The sequence below is a fragment of the Cervus canadensis genome, chromosome 14 (assembly GCF_019320065.1).
Source record: "Cervus canadensis isolate Bull #8, Minnesota chromosome 14, ASM1932006v1, whole genome shotgun sequence".
NCBI lineage: Eukaryota > Metazoa > Chordata > Mammalia > Artiodactyla > Cervidae > Cervus > Cervus canadensis.
In genome coordinates, this window is record NC_057399.1 from 968,781 (window position 1) to 986,085 (window position 17,305).

The following is a 17,305-nucleotide window of genomic DNA, read 5'->3' on the forward strand; positions in this document are numbered from 1 at the left end:
ATAGTTCAAAAGCATCAATTCTTTGGCACTCAGCTTTCTTTATAGTCCAACTCTCACATCCATACATGACCACTGGAAAAACCATAGCCTTGACCAGACGGACCTTTGTTGGCAAAGTAATGTCTCTGCTTTTTAATATGCTGTCTAGGTTGGTCGTAATTTTCCTTCCAAAGAGAAAGTGTCTTTTAATTTCATGGCTGCAGTCACCATCTGCAGTGATTTTGAAGCCCAAAAAAATAAAGTCTGACACTGTTTCCACTGTCTCTCCGTCTATTTCCCATGAGGTAATGGGACCAGATGCCATGATCTTAGTTTTCTGAATGTTAAGCTTTAAGCCAACTTTTTCACTCTCCTCTTTCATTTTCAAAGGCAGGGTTCAAACTCAGTGGTTTAAAGCAGGAGAGAAGGCAAGGAGAATAGAACAGAGAAAAGGGTTTGAACAAGAAGGAAGCCAGAGGGATTTCCCTAGTGGTCCAGTGGTTCAGAATTCACCTGTCAGTGTGGGGGACACAGGTTTGATTGCTGGGTGATGGTCATCGTTAACTAACAGGGGGACTTCCCTAGTGGTCCAGTGGTTCAGAATTCACCTGTCAATGTGGGGGACACAGGTTCGATTGCTGGGTGATGGTCATCGTTAACTAAGACCCCACATGCTGCGGGGTAACCAAACCTGTGTGCCACAATTACTGAGCCCGTGCACCTCAACCCTTGCACCCACACGTGGGCACCCACGTGTGCCTCAACTCGAGAGCCAGCGCACCGCAAACTATAGAGCCCACATGCCCTGGAGCCCACGCACCGCAGCGAAGATTGTCTGTGCCACAACTGAGACCCAGCACGGTCGATCAGGTCATAAACAAATAAGCCCAGGTGAGATCTAACAGATTAGTTTTTATGAAGCAAATGCCAACTGGCAGGGTAGTGAAAGAACGGCTGGTGAGATGATGGGTATAAACTTTGAGAAATTTGAGAGTCTAAGGAAGGAAGGAGTAAGAGCTGATAGAGGCAATATGAAGTTCTTTTCCATCCAGAAATAAAAACAGGTTTCAGGAGTAGGTGTGTGTTGAGTTGGACCTTAAAGGCTACTTCACTTTAATAGGGGCTAGACAGACATGATGGAGGGTTGTGATTGGAGAAGGAACTAAAGGGAAATCAGGGAAACACATGGGTCAGCATCTTAGAAACAACCAAGAAGAGTTCCAGGCTAAGGAAGGCGGATGCTTCCCTTAAGGTAATTTGTTCTTGTTAGTTAGTCGATATGTCATATCCGACTCTTTGCGACCCCATAGACTGTAGCCCCTACAAGCTTCTCTGTCCATGAAATTTCTCAGGCAAGAATACTGGAGTGGTTTGCCATTTCACTCTCCAGGGAATCTGCCCAACCCAGGAATCGAACCCACGGCTCCTTCATTGGCAGCTAGATTCTTTACCACTGAGCCACCAGGGAAGCCCCTTTAAGGTAATAGAGATCTCCAAAATGTTTTTGTCCACAGGAAGAATCTGATGGATGTCAGGCTTGAGAAGGATCAACGTGAATAGGATGCAGTCTTGTTGGGGAAGGCTTGAGCTGGAAACGCTGGTAGGACTGCTGCAGTAATAAGCAAGGACGTGCTGGAGGGGTGCCTTGGGGATGGAGTCTCTCGGAGATCAGAGAAGCTTCCTGAAGAAAATGACGTGGAAGCCGAGACTCACAGGAAGAGTCTGAGTTAGTCAGGTGGGGAAGAGGAAGACTGCTTCAGGCTGAAAGAAAAGTACAAGCAAGCTCCTGAGAGCGGAAGCACATCATGGCACGTTTAGGGATTTTGGAGTGACTTGGTTTGGTGGAGCATGAGGTGGGAGCCTGGTCAGAGGTGAGGCTGAAAGGGTCAGCAGAGGGACAAGAGCCTTAGAAGTTGGCCCAGTGGGCTTAGACTTTAATCCAAGGCCAGCTAAGTTGTGTTCAAGGCATATCTGCATTTTATTGATTGATTTATTGATTGTCACACCACATGGCATATGGGATCTTAAGTTCCCCTATCAGGGATCAAACCCCTGCCCCCTGCAGAGGAAACTGGAAGTCTTAAACCACTGGACCCCAGGGAAGTCCCCATATCCGCATTTTAGAAACATCACTTTTCAGGAATCACAGCGTGAGGGTGGACTAAGACGATGGAAGGAAGCCCAGTGCAGAGGCTGTTGCAGTAATTCGGGCAGGAGGTGATATCCTGAGAAGCAGTGTATGGTGACCGAATGGGAATGAGGGTGAGACAGAATGGGAAGGAGAGAGGCTGGGAGGCAAGATGAGTTTCATTGTGGAAAACTAGGCTTTAGACCCTTACATACTGGTGGAACAACCAGTGGAAGGCTTGCTTTAGAGCCGGGCTGTCCAGCAGAACATTGCACAGTGACTGAAATGTTCGGAACCCACATTGTCCACTGTGATAGCACAGCCAAGGAACTGAATTATTGATTTGGATCAGTTTCAAGATGAACTTGAATAACCATGTGCGCCTCGTGACTACAGCATTGTACAGTGCAGCAGTAGAGTATTGGGTATTTGGGCTTGGTGTCAGAAGAGCGGCCTGACCCAGCCATGGAAATTGAGAAGTTGTTAGCAAGAGATCAGAGATTGAAGCCTTGGAAATGAATAGGAACCTTCAGAGAGTGGGCTGGGGTCCACAGTTTCTAGGAGTTTTTGGTGGTGAATGGGAAGGTCTTTCTGGTGAGAGCCCTGTGGGCTTCAGTTTTTAATAGCCCCAAACTATGAATAGGGCTTGCGTCTTGAATGTAGCGCTAGAATGGTAAACTGACTTATCCAACAGGCCCCAAATGCTTCTACCTTATCACTCAATTATTCTTTCTTCTGACTAATACTTTTTTAAGGACCTGCAAGCCCACCAGAGTGAAATGTACTTTGCATATTGATGAATCTGTCTCTTTCTGCCCCCCTTTCCCTTCCTCCCTTTCTTTCTCCCAATGAAACTATTTGTAATAAATATTTTTAAAAGAAAGGGCATAGCAAGATGATGCTCCTGTAAGGCTCTGATCTCACTATTCTTGTTTTTAACCTAAGTATTTGTATTAGCAGACTTATTTTGGCCCATAATGCTAAACCAGGTAATTTTAGTATATATTAATTCTTCTTCCCTGGTGGCTCAGTCAATGAAGAATCCACCTGCAATGCAGAAGAACCAGGTTTGATCCCTGGATTGGGAAGATCCTCTGGAGAAGGAAATGGCAACCCACTCCAGTATTCTTACCTGGAGAATCCCTTCGGATAGAGGAGCCTAGTGAGCTATAGTCTGTGGGGTTACAAGAGTAGGACACAGCTAAGCGACTAAACCACCACTATATTAATTCTTGTGACCTCAGTCACTTGCTGTCAGAACTTGGAGGAGGTGCATAAGGGAATTTCTGAGAAATATCTCAGAAGTAAAATTATTTTTCTCCAGGCCTTCTTAGAAGCAGAGATGTAAAGATGACTTTCTAAGATTTCCTTTTCCCCAGCCATATTCTTCATTCCAGAGCTGCTGTTACCTGTGTCAGACTTTGTTTCCCCCTGTTGCTGCTGCTGACCTTCTTGCCTGTTTATTTGTGTAACAGGTAGTGAATTTTCTTTCCTCAGGGGCCACACTGTGAAGGCAGTGTGCGAGTCCTTCCACCTGGCCAAAGATTCTGGCTTCAAAGTGGTGGCTCATATGATGCCTGATCTGCCGAACGTGGGACTGGAGAGAGACATTGAACAGTTTATAGTAAGTGTTAACCCAAACCAAGCTGCTTGAGAAGCCTCTGCATGCCGCTTCTACCCTCTCTGCTTTTCTTCTTTTTTTTTAACTTTTTATTTTGTGTTGGAGTATAGCTAATTAACAATGCTGAGATAGTTTCAGGTGGATAGCAGAGGGACTCAGCCATATGTATACATGTATCCAATAAGTATAATTCTTCCATCTTTCGGGAATTATGTGGTTTTGTTCTCTGATTACTCCACTGGATATGAATATTTTTAATGTTAATTATATGAATGTTAATTCATTCATAATTATATGAATGTTAATTATATTTAATGTTAATTATATGAACTTTCTAGGCAATTTGTTAAAAATATTCCCCACACTATTCTTGGTCTTTTACTTTTGTTTCTGTTGTCAAAGCTTTCCTGCTTACTTATTTATTTAGTGATTTCTTAAGATGCTTCTAAGCTTAGAACTGCCTTTCTCTTTCAGGATTTCCTTAAACAGTGAAAGAAACTATTCTGTTTTCTTCTCGCCTTTCTGTTCTTTGAGTTTTAATACCTAACTCTGGGCTTGGTTTGCGTCTTAAAAAAAATTATTAGTTTATTCTTGTTGCGCTGGGCGTTCATCGCTGCACTCGGCCTTTCTCTAGTTGTGGCGCGGAGGGGCTCCTCTCATTGTGATGCGCGGGCTGTCACTGTGATAGCCTCTCGTGCTGTGGGGCTCGGCCTCTGTAGGCTTCAGTAGTTGCATCTCAGGCTCTAGAGCTTGGGCTCAGTAGTTGAGGTGCCCAGTCTCTAGTTGCCTGTAGTATGTGAAATCTTCTCTGACCAGGGATCAAACCCGTGTCCCCTGCATTGGCAGGCGGATTCTTATCCACTGTACCCCCAGGGAAATCCTGTTTGTTTTTACTCTATCACATGTTAGCTTGATCCATGTTAGCTTGGTCTTGGGAAATGAGATTGGTCAAAACGCTTTCTTCCTTCAGATTCTCAAATAGGAAAGTGGCTTAGGGATATCCTTTTAGAGAAGAGGATGAAAATGTTTATCAAGTTATTTGATCAACAAAAAGACTTTTATGCTCTGTTATTAGAACACTGGAATTTATCATGATGTTCTTTATTTCCTTTCAGAAAGTTTATTTTTATTATTTCCAAGCAAATGAAATACAACTAAAGGTCTATTTTATAAGACAGCATTAATTCACAGATGTTCACAGATGTTACAAATTCCCTTATATTGACCATGTAATAGATTTTGAGTTGTATCTTCCTCTCAGTAGTATTAGCAGGGTACTCAGACTATAAGCCTAAAAGGCACCTGAAACACACATTTCTTTTCAGCACAGCTTCTGGGCAGGCCAGTGGTACTGCCAGAGTTCATAACTTTAAGTACTCTTGGGGGAAAAAATATGTAAAGTAATAGCAAGTAACTGAGTCTCACAATTTATTTTCTTGGTGTCTTCAAAATAAAGAATGGTTCAGAAATAACATTGCAAAGACAGCCCTCCAAGTAAACAGATTTATCTTCTTGTTTACAATCTTTTCAAAGAAAGCCACAGGGAATATGGGTAGACCGTATGCCTTTTCTAACTGCATCCCAGCAAATGAATAACACAATAGAGCTAAAATGAGAAATCAGATTTCTCTCGAGAAAAAAAATCCTCTGAAAAATCAATCTATAGATTATCGTAAGTATTTTTACAAATCAATTTTTTAAAAAAGATAGACACCCTAATAGAATGGGCAAAAAAAACTTGAACAAGCACTTCACAAATAAGATGTTCAGCTACTCAATAACTGTTCAAAAGTTTTCTAAGTCATTTATCTTCAAAGAAATGAAATTTAAAACTATAATGCATGGCTACTGTTTACTCATCAGAGTAGTGAAAATGATAAAAGATAATATCAAGTGTTGATAAGAGTGTGAAACAACTGGAACTCTCATTCTCTGTTAGTGGGAATATAGATTGGTACATCAGATTAGAAAGCTGTTTGATAGCATCTACGAAAAGCAAACATGCACATACTCCATGACCCAGCGATTCTACTTCCTCACGTTTACCCAGCGGAAATGTGCACATGTATTTACCAAAACACAGTCACAGATTTCTGAGGGTAGTGTCATCAGATTGAAAACACCCCAGGTGTCCATTAAAGTCAAATACATAAATAAGTTGTGGTATAGTCAAACAATGAAATACATAAAGCAGTAAGACTAAATTAATTATGGCTTCGTGAACATGGCTGATTCTATTCAACATAATATTGAGCAAAGGAAACCAGATCCAAAAGACAACCTAACATATAATTCTATTAATATGAGGTTCAGAAGCTTTGGGTGGATTTGTAACTGGAAGTGGACATGTGGTAGGCTTCTGAGGTCTTGATAATGTGCCTTTTCTTAACTTGAGCATCTGGGTACTGGTTACATGATTTGGAAAAATCTGTCTTCAAGAGGAAAGGGACATATGTATACCAATGGCTGATTCATGTTGACCTATGGCAGAGACCAACACAATATTGTAAAGCAGTTACCCTTCAATTAAATAAATGTTTAAAAAATCTATCAAGATGTACACTTATAATTTGTGTACTTTTCCATACTAAGATATGTTTCAATAAAAGGTTTACTAATTTTTTTTAAAAACTGGGTTTTGTCTAGGGAATCTTGTTTTCTAGAGATTTTCTGAACTAGTAGGCAGCATATTTTACACTTTAAAAACTTTTTCCTCCTCTACTTTTATTGTCACATATAGCCCACAGATAGTTCCCTTAATGTGTTTTATCCATTGGAAGCGTTGCTAAGGGGTCTACTTGTAATAATTGTAGAAGTCTATAAAATGTTATCACTCTGGAGGACAAGGTCACCTTGCCTGGTACATCCATAAAGCATCTACAGCTACTGAGGTATTGCAGCCATAGTATCTCTAGGGTTGTGTGCTGTGCACCTTAGTTATATATTGGCTTTATTAGGCTAATTGTTACTTAGGCTAATTCCAAGTCACTAAGAGCAGAAGTGGTCATTTGCATCTGTTCATTGTAGATTCACACTCTTATCTAGTGATAGGTGCAGAGCTGGTCAAAGCTGTGTGTGATAAATAGCATTTACTTATATTGTCCAGTAACTCAAATTTACTTTTGAAATGAAGTTTTCTTTTTCCTTATAAAGCTGAAAGTCCTGGCTATGATGGAGAATGTTTAACATCTTAGGACTTTATCTTCCAAGCATTAACTTCACCCTTTCCACCTGTCCTCAGATAGGACTACAAAATGTTGTATCATTTATTACTCATAATAACTTTTTGCTGTTTCGGTCTTTTATTCTTTCAAAATTAGACTGCTTTTGGATATCCAAGTTCAGGGTGCTGAAAATGCTTAGCATTTCATCTAAGCATCACTAAGAAAGTGTTGGTTTCTCTTGAGGAAAAATTTATCTCCAGAACCTTCTGTCAGTCATGGGAAGTCTTTTAAAGTCCATCCATGTTTGCCCACCTTTTTGACTCTGAGGAGTTGCCCGCACCCACAATGTGCTGTTTTTCCCAAAAACCAAGTGATCAAGTTACAGTTTGGCAGGTCCTCCCCTGCCAACACAGACATACACATACACCCAGTCTTCCCTCAAACATTGTAGTATACTTGCTAACCTCCAAATCCAAAGGCTACTTCTCTGCTGACATTTTATCCAACCTTAGCGTTTTGTTATTGTTAGACACTATCTCCAGGGATTGCCGTGATGGTCCAGTGGTTAAGAATCCACCTCCCAGTGCAGGGAATGCAAGTTAGATCCCTAGTCGGGGAAGGTAGATCCCACAGGACTATCTCCAGTCTGAAATTCCCACCTCCATGGCCTTTGTGACTCTGCTGTCTCCTGGTTCCCTTCTTACCTCTAGGACTATTTCTTTTCTGCTAGATCTTCTTTTTCTCCTCACTGCATAAGTGTGGCTTCTGTCTTTTGCTCTCTTCTATATGTGTGTGTCTGTCTTCTGTTGTCCCGATTTTAACACTTACACTTCAATGAATCTCATTTTCTCTGCAGTCTTAAGCCTCAGCTCTTAAGTCCAATTGCTGAATACTCTTCAACAGGCACCAGAGGCCTTACATGTACTTCAGACTTAATGTATCCGATATGGACATACTTCTCCATTCCCCAGTGGTCTCCCCTTCTGTTTCCTGTACTGTTTGTGGCCCCGCCATCCACATACTCTCCCAAGCTAGAAATTTAGGAATCATTCAGGAGGAAGTAGAAAATATTTGGACTCCAGAGCCAGACTGGGGCGAGCTTGCATCCCGGCCCCACCACTTGGTAGCACGCTGTTTGAACCGCTTTGTTCCTCAGTTTTCCCATCTTTAAAATGGGGCGGCTGTGAAGATGGGCAGAGATAACGCATCGTTAGAAAAATGCCTGGCAGAGCGAGTGCTCAGTACGCCTGCTGCTGCCGCTCCTGTCACTGTTCCCTGTACTCCGGGCCTAATCCCACAGGAGGTCCTGTCTGTTACTCCCCCTGAATGTCTTTTACAGCTGTCCCCTCCTCTTCAGCCCCACCGCCATGGCTTCATGCTTTCGTCAGCTCACTGCAAAGGCAGACAGCTTCTTAGCTAATCACAGGGCCACCAGCCATGTTCCCATCTAATGTATCATTCACATTACCAGCAGAATGATGTTTGTTAGTTTTTAAGTTTATAAAATAACTGGAAGTAATAAACTATTACTAAATAGTATTTGAGAATCCAGTACCTCCTAAGGGGGTCATATCAAAATGCAGTAGTCCTCTGCCACTTTCAACTGTTGTAGCCTAGTGGTGGGGGCAGGGGTCCTAATATTTACCACCGTTTTTCCTTCTTGCGTGCTTGGATTGCTTTTTCCTGAGCATCAGTAGAGAGAATCTCTTGTCCTACTGTTGTTGTTCAGTCGCTCAGTTGTGTCTGACTCTTGGTGACCCTGTGGACTGTAGCACGCCATGCTTCCCTGCCCGTCACCAACTCCTGGAGTTTGCTTAAACTCATGTGCACTGAGTCAGTGATGCCATCCAACCATCTCATTCTCATTCTCTGTCGTCACCTTCTCCTCCTGCCCTCAGTCTTTCCCAGCATCAGGGTCTTTTCCAATGAATTGGCACTTCACATCAGGTGGCCAAAGTATTGGAGCTTCAGCTTTAGCATCAGACCTTCCTGGTATTGAAGCTTCAGCTGTAGCGTCAGTCCTTCCAGTGAACATTCCGTGCTGATTTCCTTTAGGATGGACGGGTTTGATCCCTTTGCTGTCCGTGCGACTCTCAAGTGTCTTCTCCAGCACCACAGTTTGAAAGAATCAGTTCTTCGGTGCTCAGCCTTCTCTATGGTTCAACTCTCACATCCATACATGACTACTGGAAAAACCTTAGTTTTGACTATATGGACCTTTGCCAGTAAAGTAATGTCTCTGCTTTCTAATATGCTGTTTAGGTTGGTCATAGCTTTTCTTCCAGGAAGCAAGTATCTTTTAATTTTATGCCTGCAGTCAACATCTGCAGTGATTTTGGAGAAAATAAAGTCAGTCACCATTTCCATTTTTGCCCCATCTATTTGCCATGAAGTAATGGGACCAGATGCCATGATCTCAGTTTTTTGAATGTTGAATTTTAAGCCAACTTTTTCACTCTTCTCTTTGACTTTCATCAAGAGGCTCTTTAGTTCTTCGCTTTCTGCCATAAGTGTGGTGTCATCTGCATATCTGAAGGTTATTGACATTTCTCCCAGCAATCTTGATTCCAGCTTGTGATTCAGCCATCCTTGCATTTTGCATGATGTACTCTGCATAGGGGTTAAATAAGCAGGGTGATAATATATAGCCTTGAAATACTCCTTTCCTAATTTGGAACCAGTCCATTGTTCCATGTCTAGCTGTAACTGTTGCTTCTTGACCTGCCTACAGGTTTCTCAGGAGACAGATAAGGTGTTTTGGTATTCCCATCCGTTTAAGAATTTTCCACAGTTCGTTGTGATCCACACAGTCAAAGGGTTTAGTGTAGTCAGTGAAGCAGAGGTGGATGTTTTTCTGGAATTCTCCAAGTTCCTGTAACCTTCAAATGTGCCCGTTCAGCGTTAAAGCCCCTCTGTCACTGGCCAACCCTGTCCAATACTCTAAGTTCCATTTTTAGGCTGAAGATACAACTCTTGGACATTTAATCTTCCAGCTCCAAACTGGACTGACAATTCTCTGTCTAGTTCACAGGTGTCTTCCTTAGGGCTCCTTTTCTCACTCTCTACAGTCACAACCTTTGTTTTAGAAACCATATTAATCCTTTTTATTGATTTATTCCTTTACGTGGGCTCCCCTGATGACTCAGATGATAAGAATCTGCCGCACTGGAGGAGGAAACGGCAACCCTCTCCAGTGTTCTTGCCTGGAGAATCCCCATGGACAGGGGAGCCTGGAGGGCTACAGTTCATGGGGTTGCAAAGAGGCAGACACGAGTGAACAGCTGACACTTCACACTTCAACACTTCCTTTACTAAAACACATTCTCCAGCAGCTTCCTAAGAAAGGATTCATCATGGAAAGTAAGCCTTTTACGTGTTCAAGAGTGTCTCTATTCTGTCTTCTACCTTCCCACTTAACAGAATTCTATAAAGCCATTTTACCTCTTTTTTTTTTAAAAAAACACGTTATGCCATTGTCTTGTAGCTCTTTTAGTGCTGCCAAGAAGCGTATTGTCATTCCTAACACTGTATTCCTTATTCCTTAAAAACTACAATATATATAACCTGGGTTTTTTTCACTCTGGAGAAAGTGATGCATTACACTGGTGTATCTTAAGAGAGTTTTTAAAAGTTAGTCATGCTATATTTTGATCGAGTCTCATCATCTGAGAGATTTCTTTGTACTATGGGACACTTTTTCCTGTTTCATTTTCTGTGTTCTGTTTCTAAAACTCGTATTTGAAATGTTGGCTCTCCCAGGTTGATTACCTGATATTCTTATCTTTTCTGTTTTTATTTGTCTTTTTTTTTCCTGTTTTCTTATTATTTTCTCACTTTATCTTTCAACTTTTCTGTTAAATGTTTTTGTTATAGTTTTAACTTCCAAGAGTTCTTTCTCACATTCTCAGTGTTCAGTTCTCTCGCACCCTCTTGTTTTATGTGTGTGTGTGCGCTCAATCGTGTCCAACTCTTTGTGGCCCCCTGGACTGTAGCACTCCAGGCTCCTCTGTTCGTGGAATTTTCCAGGCAAAAATACTGGAGTGGGTTGTCATTTCCTTCTTTAAGGGATCTTCCTGACCCAGGGATCAAACAAACCCACATCTCTTGCGTCTCCTACATTGGCAAATTCTTTGCCACCTGGGAAGCCCTTTATGGATGTACTAGATCTTCTCTCTCTAAAGGACTTATAGTTTGTTTTTTTAAGGTTTATTTTTCCTTCATGCAATGCCTCTGTTTCCTCCAAGTTCCTCTGTTTCTTTTTGTTTTGGTCTACCTTTCCTGTTTTAGACTTCCCCCCAAGTATCTGGTAATCCTTAGCCAAATGGTCATGCTTTAAAGTGAGGAGCTGAAAACCAGATCACAAGCTGTTTATGGCTTGTTGATGGTAACCTTCCTTTCTTTAGGGGATTCCCTAAAGAACTCTTATTTAGGACCATTTATTTAATCCAGAGACAGACTCTGCAGCTTGTTCCTGGGAGCTGTGAGGGCTGTGGGTGTAGGTCACAGCAAACTGATTACTAGTGTCCAGGGGCAGGGTGGGCTCCACCATTTACCATGCTGGCTTTCACTTACTCTCCTTGTTTTCAAGCTCTGATCCTCACGCATGTCTTCTTTTGCACCTGGAATCTCAGAGTCCAGCAGCTTTCCAGTTTCTCCAGGGAACAAACGGGCAGGTGACTGCCTGTAGAAGGACTCAGGAATTAGGGGGATTAGAGATAAATCTGTGGAAAGACTTTGATCCAATGCTGTCTTCCCTCCTGCCTGTTGCCTGCTGTTTCTGATTCACATGCCTTCCTGGGACCCTTGTGTGACTGAGCTGCCCTTTCATCCGTACCCTCCTTTGCAGATAGTTCGTTTGCAGTTTTCTTCACTTGGAGTCATTTACCAATCTTCCATTTTCTGTCTTCCAGAAATTTACTGCCATCACTTATTCCTCCTCCTCTCTCCTCTAATGTTCCCTTTGTTCCTCTGGGTTTATGCTTTTAAAAAAATTATTTCCTGTTATTTAGTGTGATTTTGGAAGAAAAGGAAAGAAACATATTTCAATTCTCTGCATTTAACAAGAAATCCTGCACTTGTTCGATCTATTATCATTCTTATGAAAGGATTTTATCAGCCCTTATATCTCCTAAATTTATTATACAAGTAGCCAGAAGTACTTTGCTGAAATCCTATATTCCCCGTATGGATGCAGACTAGGTGGAGAGTGACTTGCATACATAGGCTTTGTGGATGGCTATAGAATACTTATTAAAGACTGGATGACTCTTTAAAATATAAATGTTACAGGGAAAATTACACGCAGTTACAGCAGACTGTTCCTCAGAGCCAATGGTGCACAAAGATTAGAGCATTTAAGATGATAATAGGAATCAATGAGAGAGATCGAAAACTCAGTAGTTACATCTCTTTGGAAAGCAGTTACACAATGGAAAGCTCTGGAGTAATAACCGCACAAGATAGAAAGCATTTATTCCATTCACAAGATACAGTACTCTAGCCAGTTAGATACTAATGCCGGGTCGGGGTGAGAGGAAACTATGTGAATCCACTTTAATTCCTCCATCACATGGCAAGTGGAATCCAAGAGCAAATTTGTGGTGCAAAATCATAGAAAGGAGAAGGCTTGATGTCTCCTTGCTTCATCCCAAGTAAAGAAATAAGCCAGCTGGGGTGATACAATGCAGGAAATGACTGTGTCAAAAGAGATGAATTAGCTGTATCGCTCAGCATCCAGGTGACAAATGGACTGTGTGTGTCTTCTGGGTTAGGAACGGCGCCCATTGGCCTGAGGACAACACAGTCATACCCAGGGGTCAGCATACTTTCTCTGCAGAGGGCCACATGGAAAACATTGTAGGTTTTGCAGCCCAGATAATGATCTATGTCACTTTTAAAAGTCACTTTTAAATATATTACATTATTAAAGGAGGATACAGTCTGGAGGTAAAGGCGGGCATCAGATGAATCGTCAGTATGATGATGATAAGAAAGCAATAATACAGAATTCCACCCCCCCCCCCGAAAAAAATTTAAGTGAAGCAATTTGTATTTGAAGGTCAGTAAGACCTCGTTGAAGAATTGGCATTCAAGCTGAGACCTAAAGGTGAGCTAGATGAAGAAAACCTGATAAAATTTCCAGGCAGAGGGAATGGCCTTTGCCACGGCAGGAAGGCAAGGGTGGGGAGGGTGGCAGCAGTGGCCAGGAGGTGGGTCAGCCAGGGCTCGGGCATCCAGCACCCAAGTGTGTTGCTCCCGTGAGACTGTAAAAACAGTGAGTTTCTGTTCTGTCTCCCTCCCCTCGCTTGATGGAAAGTAGTCTAGGAACCAGGCAGGTATGTGAGAGAAGTCGGCCCAGGATGGAAGCTTCACCATGGGTAATCTCCATGTAACTAATGGAGCTCATCTTCTCTCTCCACAGGAGTTTTTCGAGAACCCAGCTTTCCGTCCTGACGGTTTGAAACTCTACCCCACCCTGGTGATTCGTGGGACAGGGCTCTATGAGCTGTGGAAGTCAGGAAGATACAAGAGTTATTCCCCCAGCGACCTGATCGAATTGGTGGCCCGGATCCTGGCCCTCGTACCCCCGTGGACGCGAGTGTACCGCGTGCAGAGGTAGTGTGTTACCTTTCCTGCCAGCAGTCATTAGTGACAAGCCTGTCTGTCCACAGTTTCTAATGAGAACAGTGTCACTGAAAATTGATGGGTTTGAATTTTTTTCATTACAAATGGGACACCAGGAATTCTCTCTGTAGATGGAGGGTCTGGGGACAAATGGGACATCAGGAATGCTCCCTGTAGATAGAGGGGTTGGGAATGATAAGACAGGTGTCCAAGCTGCTTTGCTATGTCATGGGTATCCACGTGTTCATCCGTCTACTCGTTCATGAGCCAGGAGATGGATGGAGGGTGATGGGCAGCAGTGTGGTGTGGGGTTGCAGGAGCCTGTGACTCGATCAGTGCTTCCTCTTCCGGATCTGCTCCAGCCCAGATCCTATAGTGAGTGTAAGAGGACACACTGTGGCCATATGTGTGTTATCCCTGTTCTAGAGCCTCTGAAAGAGTAGCAACAGGCATTCTTCACTGATATTAATGTAAGTATGGAGAAAGAGTTACCTGTTCCTGTTGGCATGAAGGAAGTCATCTGAACTGTGTTTTCTAGGAGAGAGAATCTGAGATCTCACTTTACAATCATGGTTGGTTTGTTTTTTTCCTTGTCTGTGCTCTGAGGCATGCAGGATCTTAGTTCCCTGATCAGGGATCAGAACCATGCCCCCTGCAGTGGAAGTTTAGTTCAGTTTAGTCGCTCAGTCGTGTCCGACTCTTTGCGACCCCGTGGACTGCAGCACGCCAGGCCTCCCTACCCATCACTAACTCCTAGCGCTTGTTCAAACTCATGTCCATCGAGTTGGTGATGCCATCCAACCATCTCAACCTCTGTTGTCCCCTTCTCCTCCTGTCTTCAATCTTTCCCAGCATCAGGGTCTTTTCCTATGAGTCAGTTCTTTGCATCAGGTGGCTAAAGTATTGCAGTTTCAGCTTCAACATCAGTCTTTCCAATGAATATTCAGGACTGATTTCCTTCATGATGGACTGGTTGGATCTCCTTGCAGTCCAAGGGACTCTCAAGAGTCTTCTCCAACGCCACAGTTCAAAAGCATCAATTCTTCAGCTTTCAAATGTTCAGCTTTCTTTATAGTCCAGCTCTCACATCCATACATGACTACTGGAAAAACCATAGCTTTAATTTGACAGATCTTTGTTGGCCAAGTAATGACTCTGCCTTTTAATATGCTGTCTAGGTAGGTCATAGCTTTTCTTCCAAGGAGCAAGCATCTTTTAATTTCATGGTTACAGTCACCATCTGCAGTGATTTGAGAGCCCTGAAATATAAAGTCTGTCACTCTTTCCATTGTTTCCCCATCTATTTGCCATAAAGTGATGAGACCAGATTCCATGATCTTAGTTTTCTGAATGTTGAGTTTTAAGTCATCTTTTTCACTCTCCTCTTTCACTTTCATCAAGAGGCTTTTTAGTTCTTCGCTTTTTGCCATAAGGGTGGTGTCATCTGCATATCTGAAGGTTATTGACATTTCTCCCAGCAGTCTTGATTCCAGCTTGTGATTCAGCCATCCTTGCATTTTGCATGATGTACTCTGCATAGGGGTTAAATAAGCAGGGTGATAATATACAGCCTTCACATACTCCTTTCCCAATTTGGAACCAGTCTGTTGTTCCATATCCAGTTCTAACTGTTGCTTTTTTTCCTGCATACAGATTTCTCAAGAAGCAGGTAAGGTGGTCTGGTATTCCCATCTCTTTTAAGAATTTTCCACAGTTTGTTGTGATCCACCCAGTCAAATCTTTAACATAGTCGATGAAGCAGGAGTAGATGTTTTTCTGAAACTCTCTTGCTTTTTCAATGATCCAGCGGATGTTGGCAATTTGATCTCTGCTTCCTCTGCCTTTTCTAAATCCAGCTTGAACATCTGGAAGTTCACAGTTCACGTACTGTTGAAGCCTGGCTTGGAGAATTTTGAGCATTACTTTACTAGCGTGTGAGATGAGTGCAAATGTACAATAATTTGAACATTCTTTGGCATTGCCTTTCTTTGGGATTGGAATGAAAACTGGCCTTTTCCAGTCCTGTGGCCACTGCTGAGTTTTCCAAAGTTGCTGCCATATTGAGTGCAGCACTTTCATAGCATCATCTTTTAGGATTTGGAATAGCTCAACTGGAATTCCATCACCTCTGCTAGCTTTGTTCATAGTCATGCTTACTAAAGCCCACTTGACTTCACTTTCTAGGATGTCTGGCTCTAGGTGACTGATCACACCATTGTGCTTATCTGGGTCACGAAGATCTTTTTTGTATGTTTCCTCTGTGTATTGTTGCCACCTCTTCTTAATATCTTCTGCTTCTATTAGGTTCATACCATTTCTGTCCTTTATTGTGCCCATCTTTGCATGAAATGTTCCCTTGGTAGCTCTGATTTTCTTGAAGAGATCTCTAGTCTTTCCCCATTCTGTTGTTTTCCTCTATTTCTTTGCATTGATCTCTGAGGAAGACTTTCTTATCTCTCCTTGCTATTCTTTGGATCTCTGCATTCACATGGGTATATCTTTCCTTTTCTCCTTTGCCTTTCGCTTCTCTTCTTTACTCAGCTATGTGTAACAGCTATGTTGTCTGTACTCAGACAACCAGTTTGCCTTTTTGCATTTCTTTTTCTTGGGAATAGTCTTGATCACTGACTCCAGTACAGTGTCACAAATCTCTGTCCCTAGTTCTTCAGGCACTCTGTCTATCAGATCTAATCCCTTAAATCTGTTACTTCCACTGTATAATCATAAGGGATTTGATTTATGTCATACCTGAATGGTCCAGCGGTTTTCCCTATGTTCTTCAATTTAAGTCTGAATTTGGCAGTAAGGAGTTCATGATCTAAGACACAGTCAGCTCTCAGTCTTGTTTTTGCTGATTGTATAGAGCTTCTCCATCTTTGGCTGCAACAAATATAATCAGTCTGATTTCGGTATTGACCATCTGGTGACGTTCATTTGTAGAGTCTTCTCTTTTGTTGTTGGAAGAGGGTGTTTGCTATGACCAGTGCGTTCTCTTGACAAAACTCAGTTAGTCTTTGCCCTGCTTCATTCTGTACTCCAAGGCCTAATTTGCCTGTTACTCCAGGTATCTCTTGACTTCCTACTTTTGCATTCCAGTTCCCTATAATGAAAAGGACATCTTTTTTTGGACCTAGAAGGTTTTGTAGGTCTTCATAGAACCATCCAACTTTAGCTTCTTCAGCATTACTGGTTGGGGCATAAACTTGGATTACTGGGATATTGAATGGTTTGCCTTGGAAACAAACAGATCATTCTGTCGTTTTTGAGATTGCATCCAAGTACTGCATTTCAGACTCTTTGTTGACTATGAGGGCTACTCCATTTCTTTTGAGGGATTCTTGTCCACAGGAGTAGATATAATGGTCATCTGAGTTAAATTCACCCATTCCAGTCCATTTTAGTTTGCTGATTCCTAAAGTGTCAATGTTTACTCTTGCCATCTCCTGTTTGACCACTTCCAATTTACCTTGATTCATGGACCTAACGTTCCAGGTTCCTATGCAATAATGTTCTTTACAACATCGGATTTTACTTCCATCACCAGACACATCCACAACTGGGTGTTGTTTTTGCTTTGGCGCCATCGCTTAATTATTTCTGAAGTTATTTCTCCTTTCTTCTCCAGTAGCATATTGGGCAGCTCCTGACCTGGGAGTTTATCTTTCAGTGTCCTATCTTTTTGCCTTTTCATACTGTTCATGAGGTTTTTAAGGCAAGAATACTGAAGTGGTTTGCCATTCCCTTCTCCAGTGGACCACGTTTTGTCAGAACTCTCCACCATGACCCGCC

At 42.3% G+C, this 17,305-nt stretch overlaps 1 protein-coding gene across 1 annotated transcript in view; it reads left to right on the top strand.

The window, feature by feature from the left end:
* The window catches only part of ELP3 (elongator acetyltransferase complex subunit 3), a 123,335-nt gene that overhangs the window by 49,034 nt on the left and 56,996 nt on the right, over positions 1–17,305 (top strand). Inside the window, exons 9-10 of the mRNA XM_043486687.1 lie at positions 3,605–3,731; positions 13,314–13,507. Coding sequence (XP_043342622.1) covers positions 3,605–3,731; positions 13,314–13,507 — 321 coding nt within the window. The remainder of the gene's footprint in view (positions 1–3,604; positions 3,732–13,313; positions 13,508–17,305) is intronic.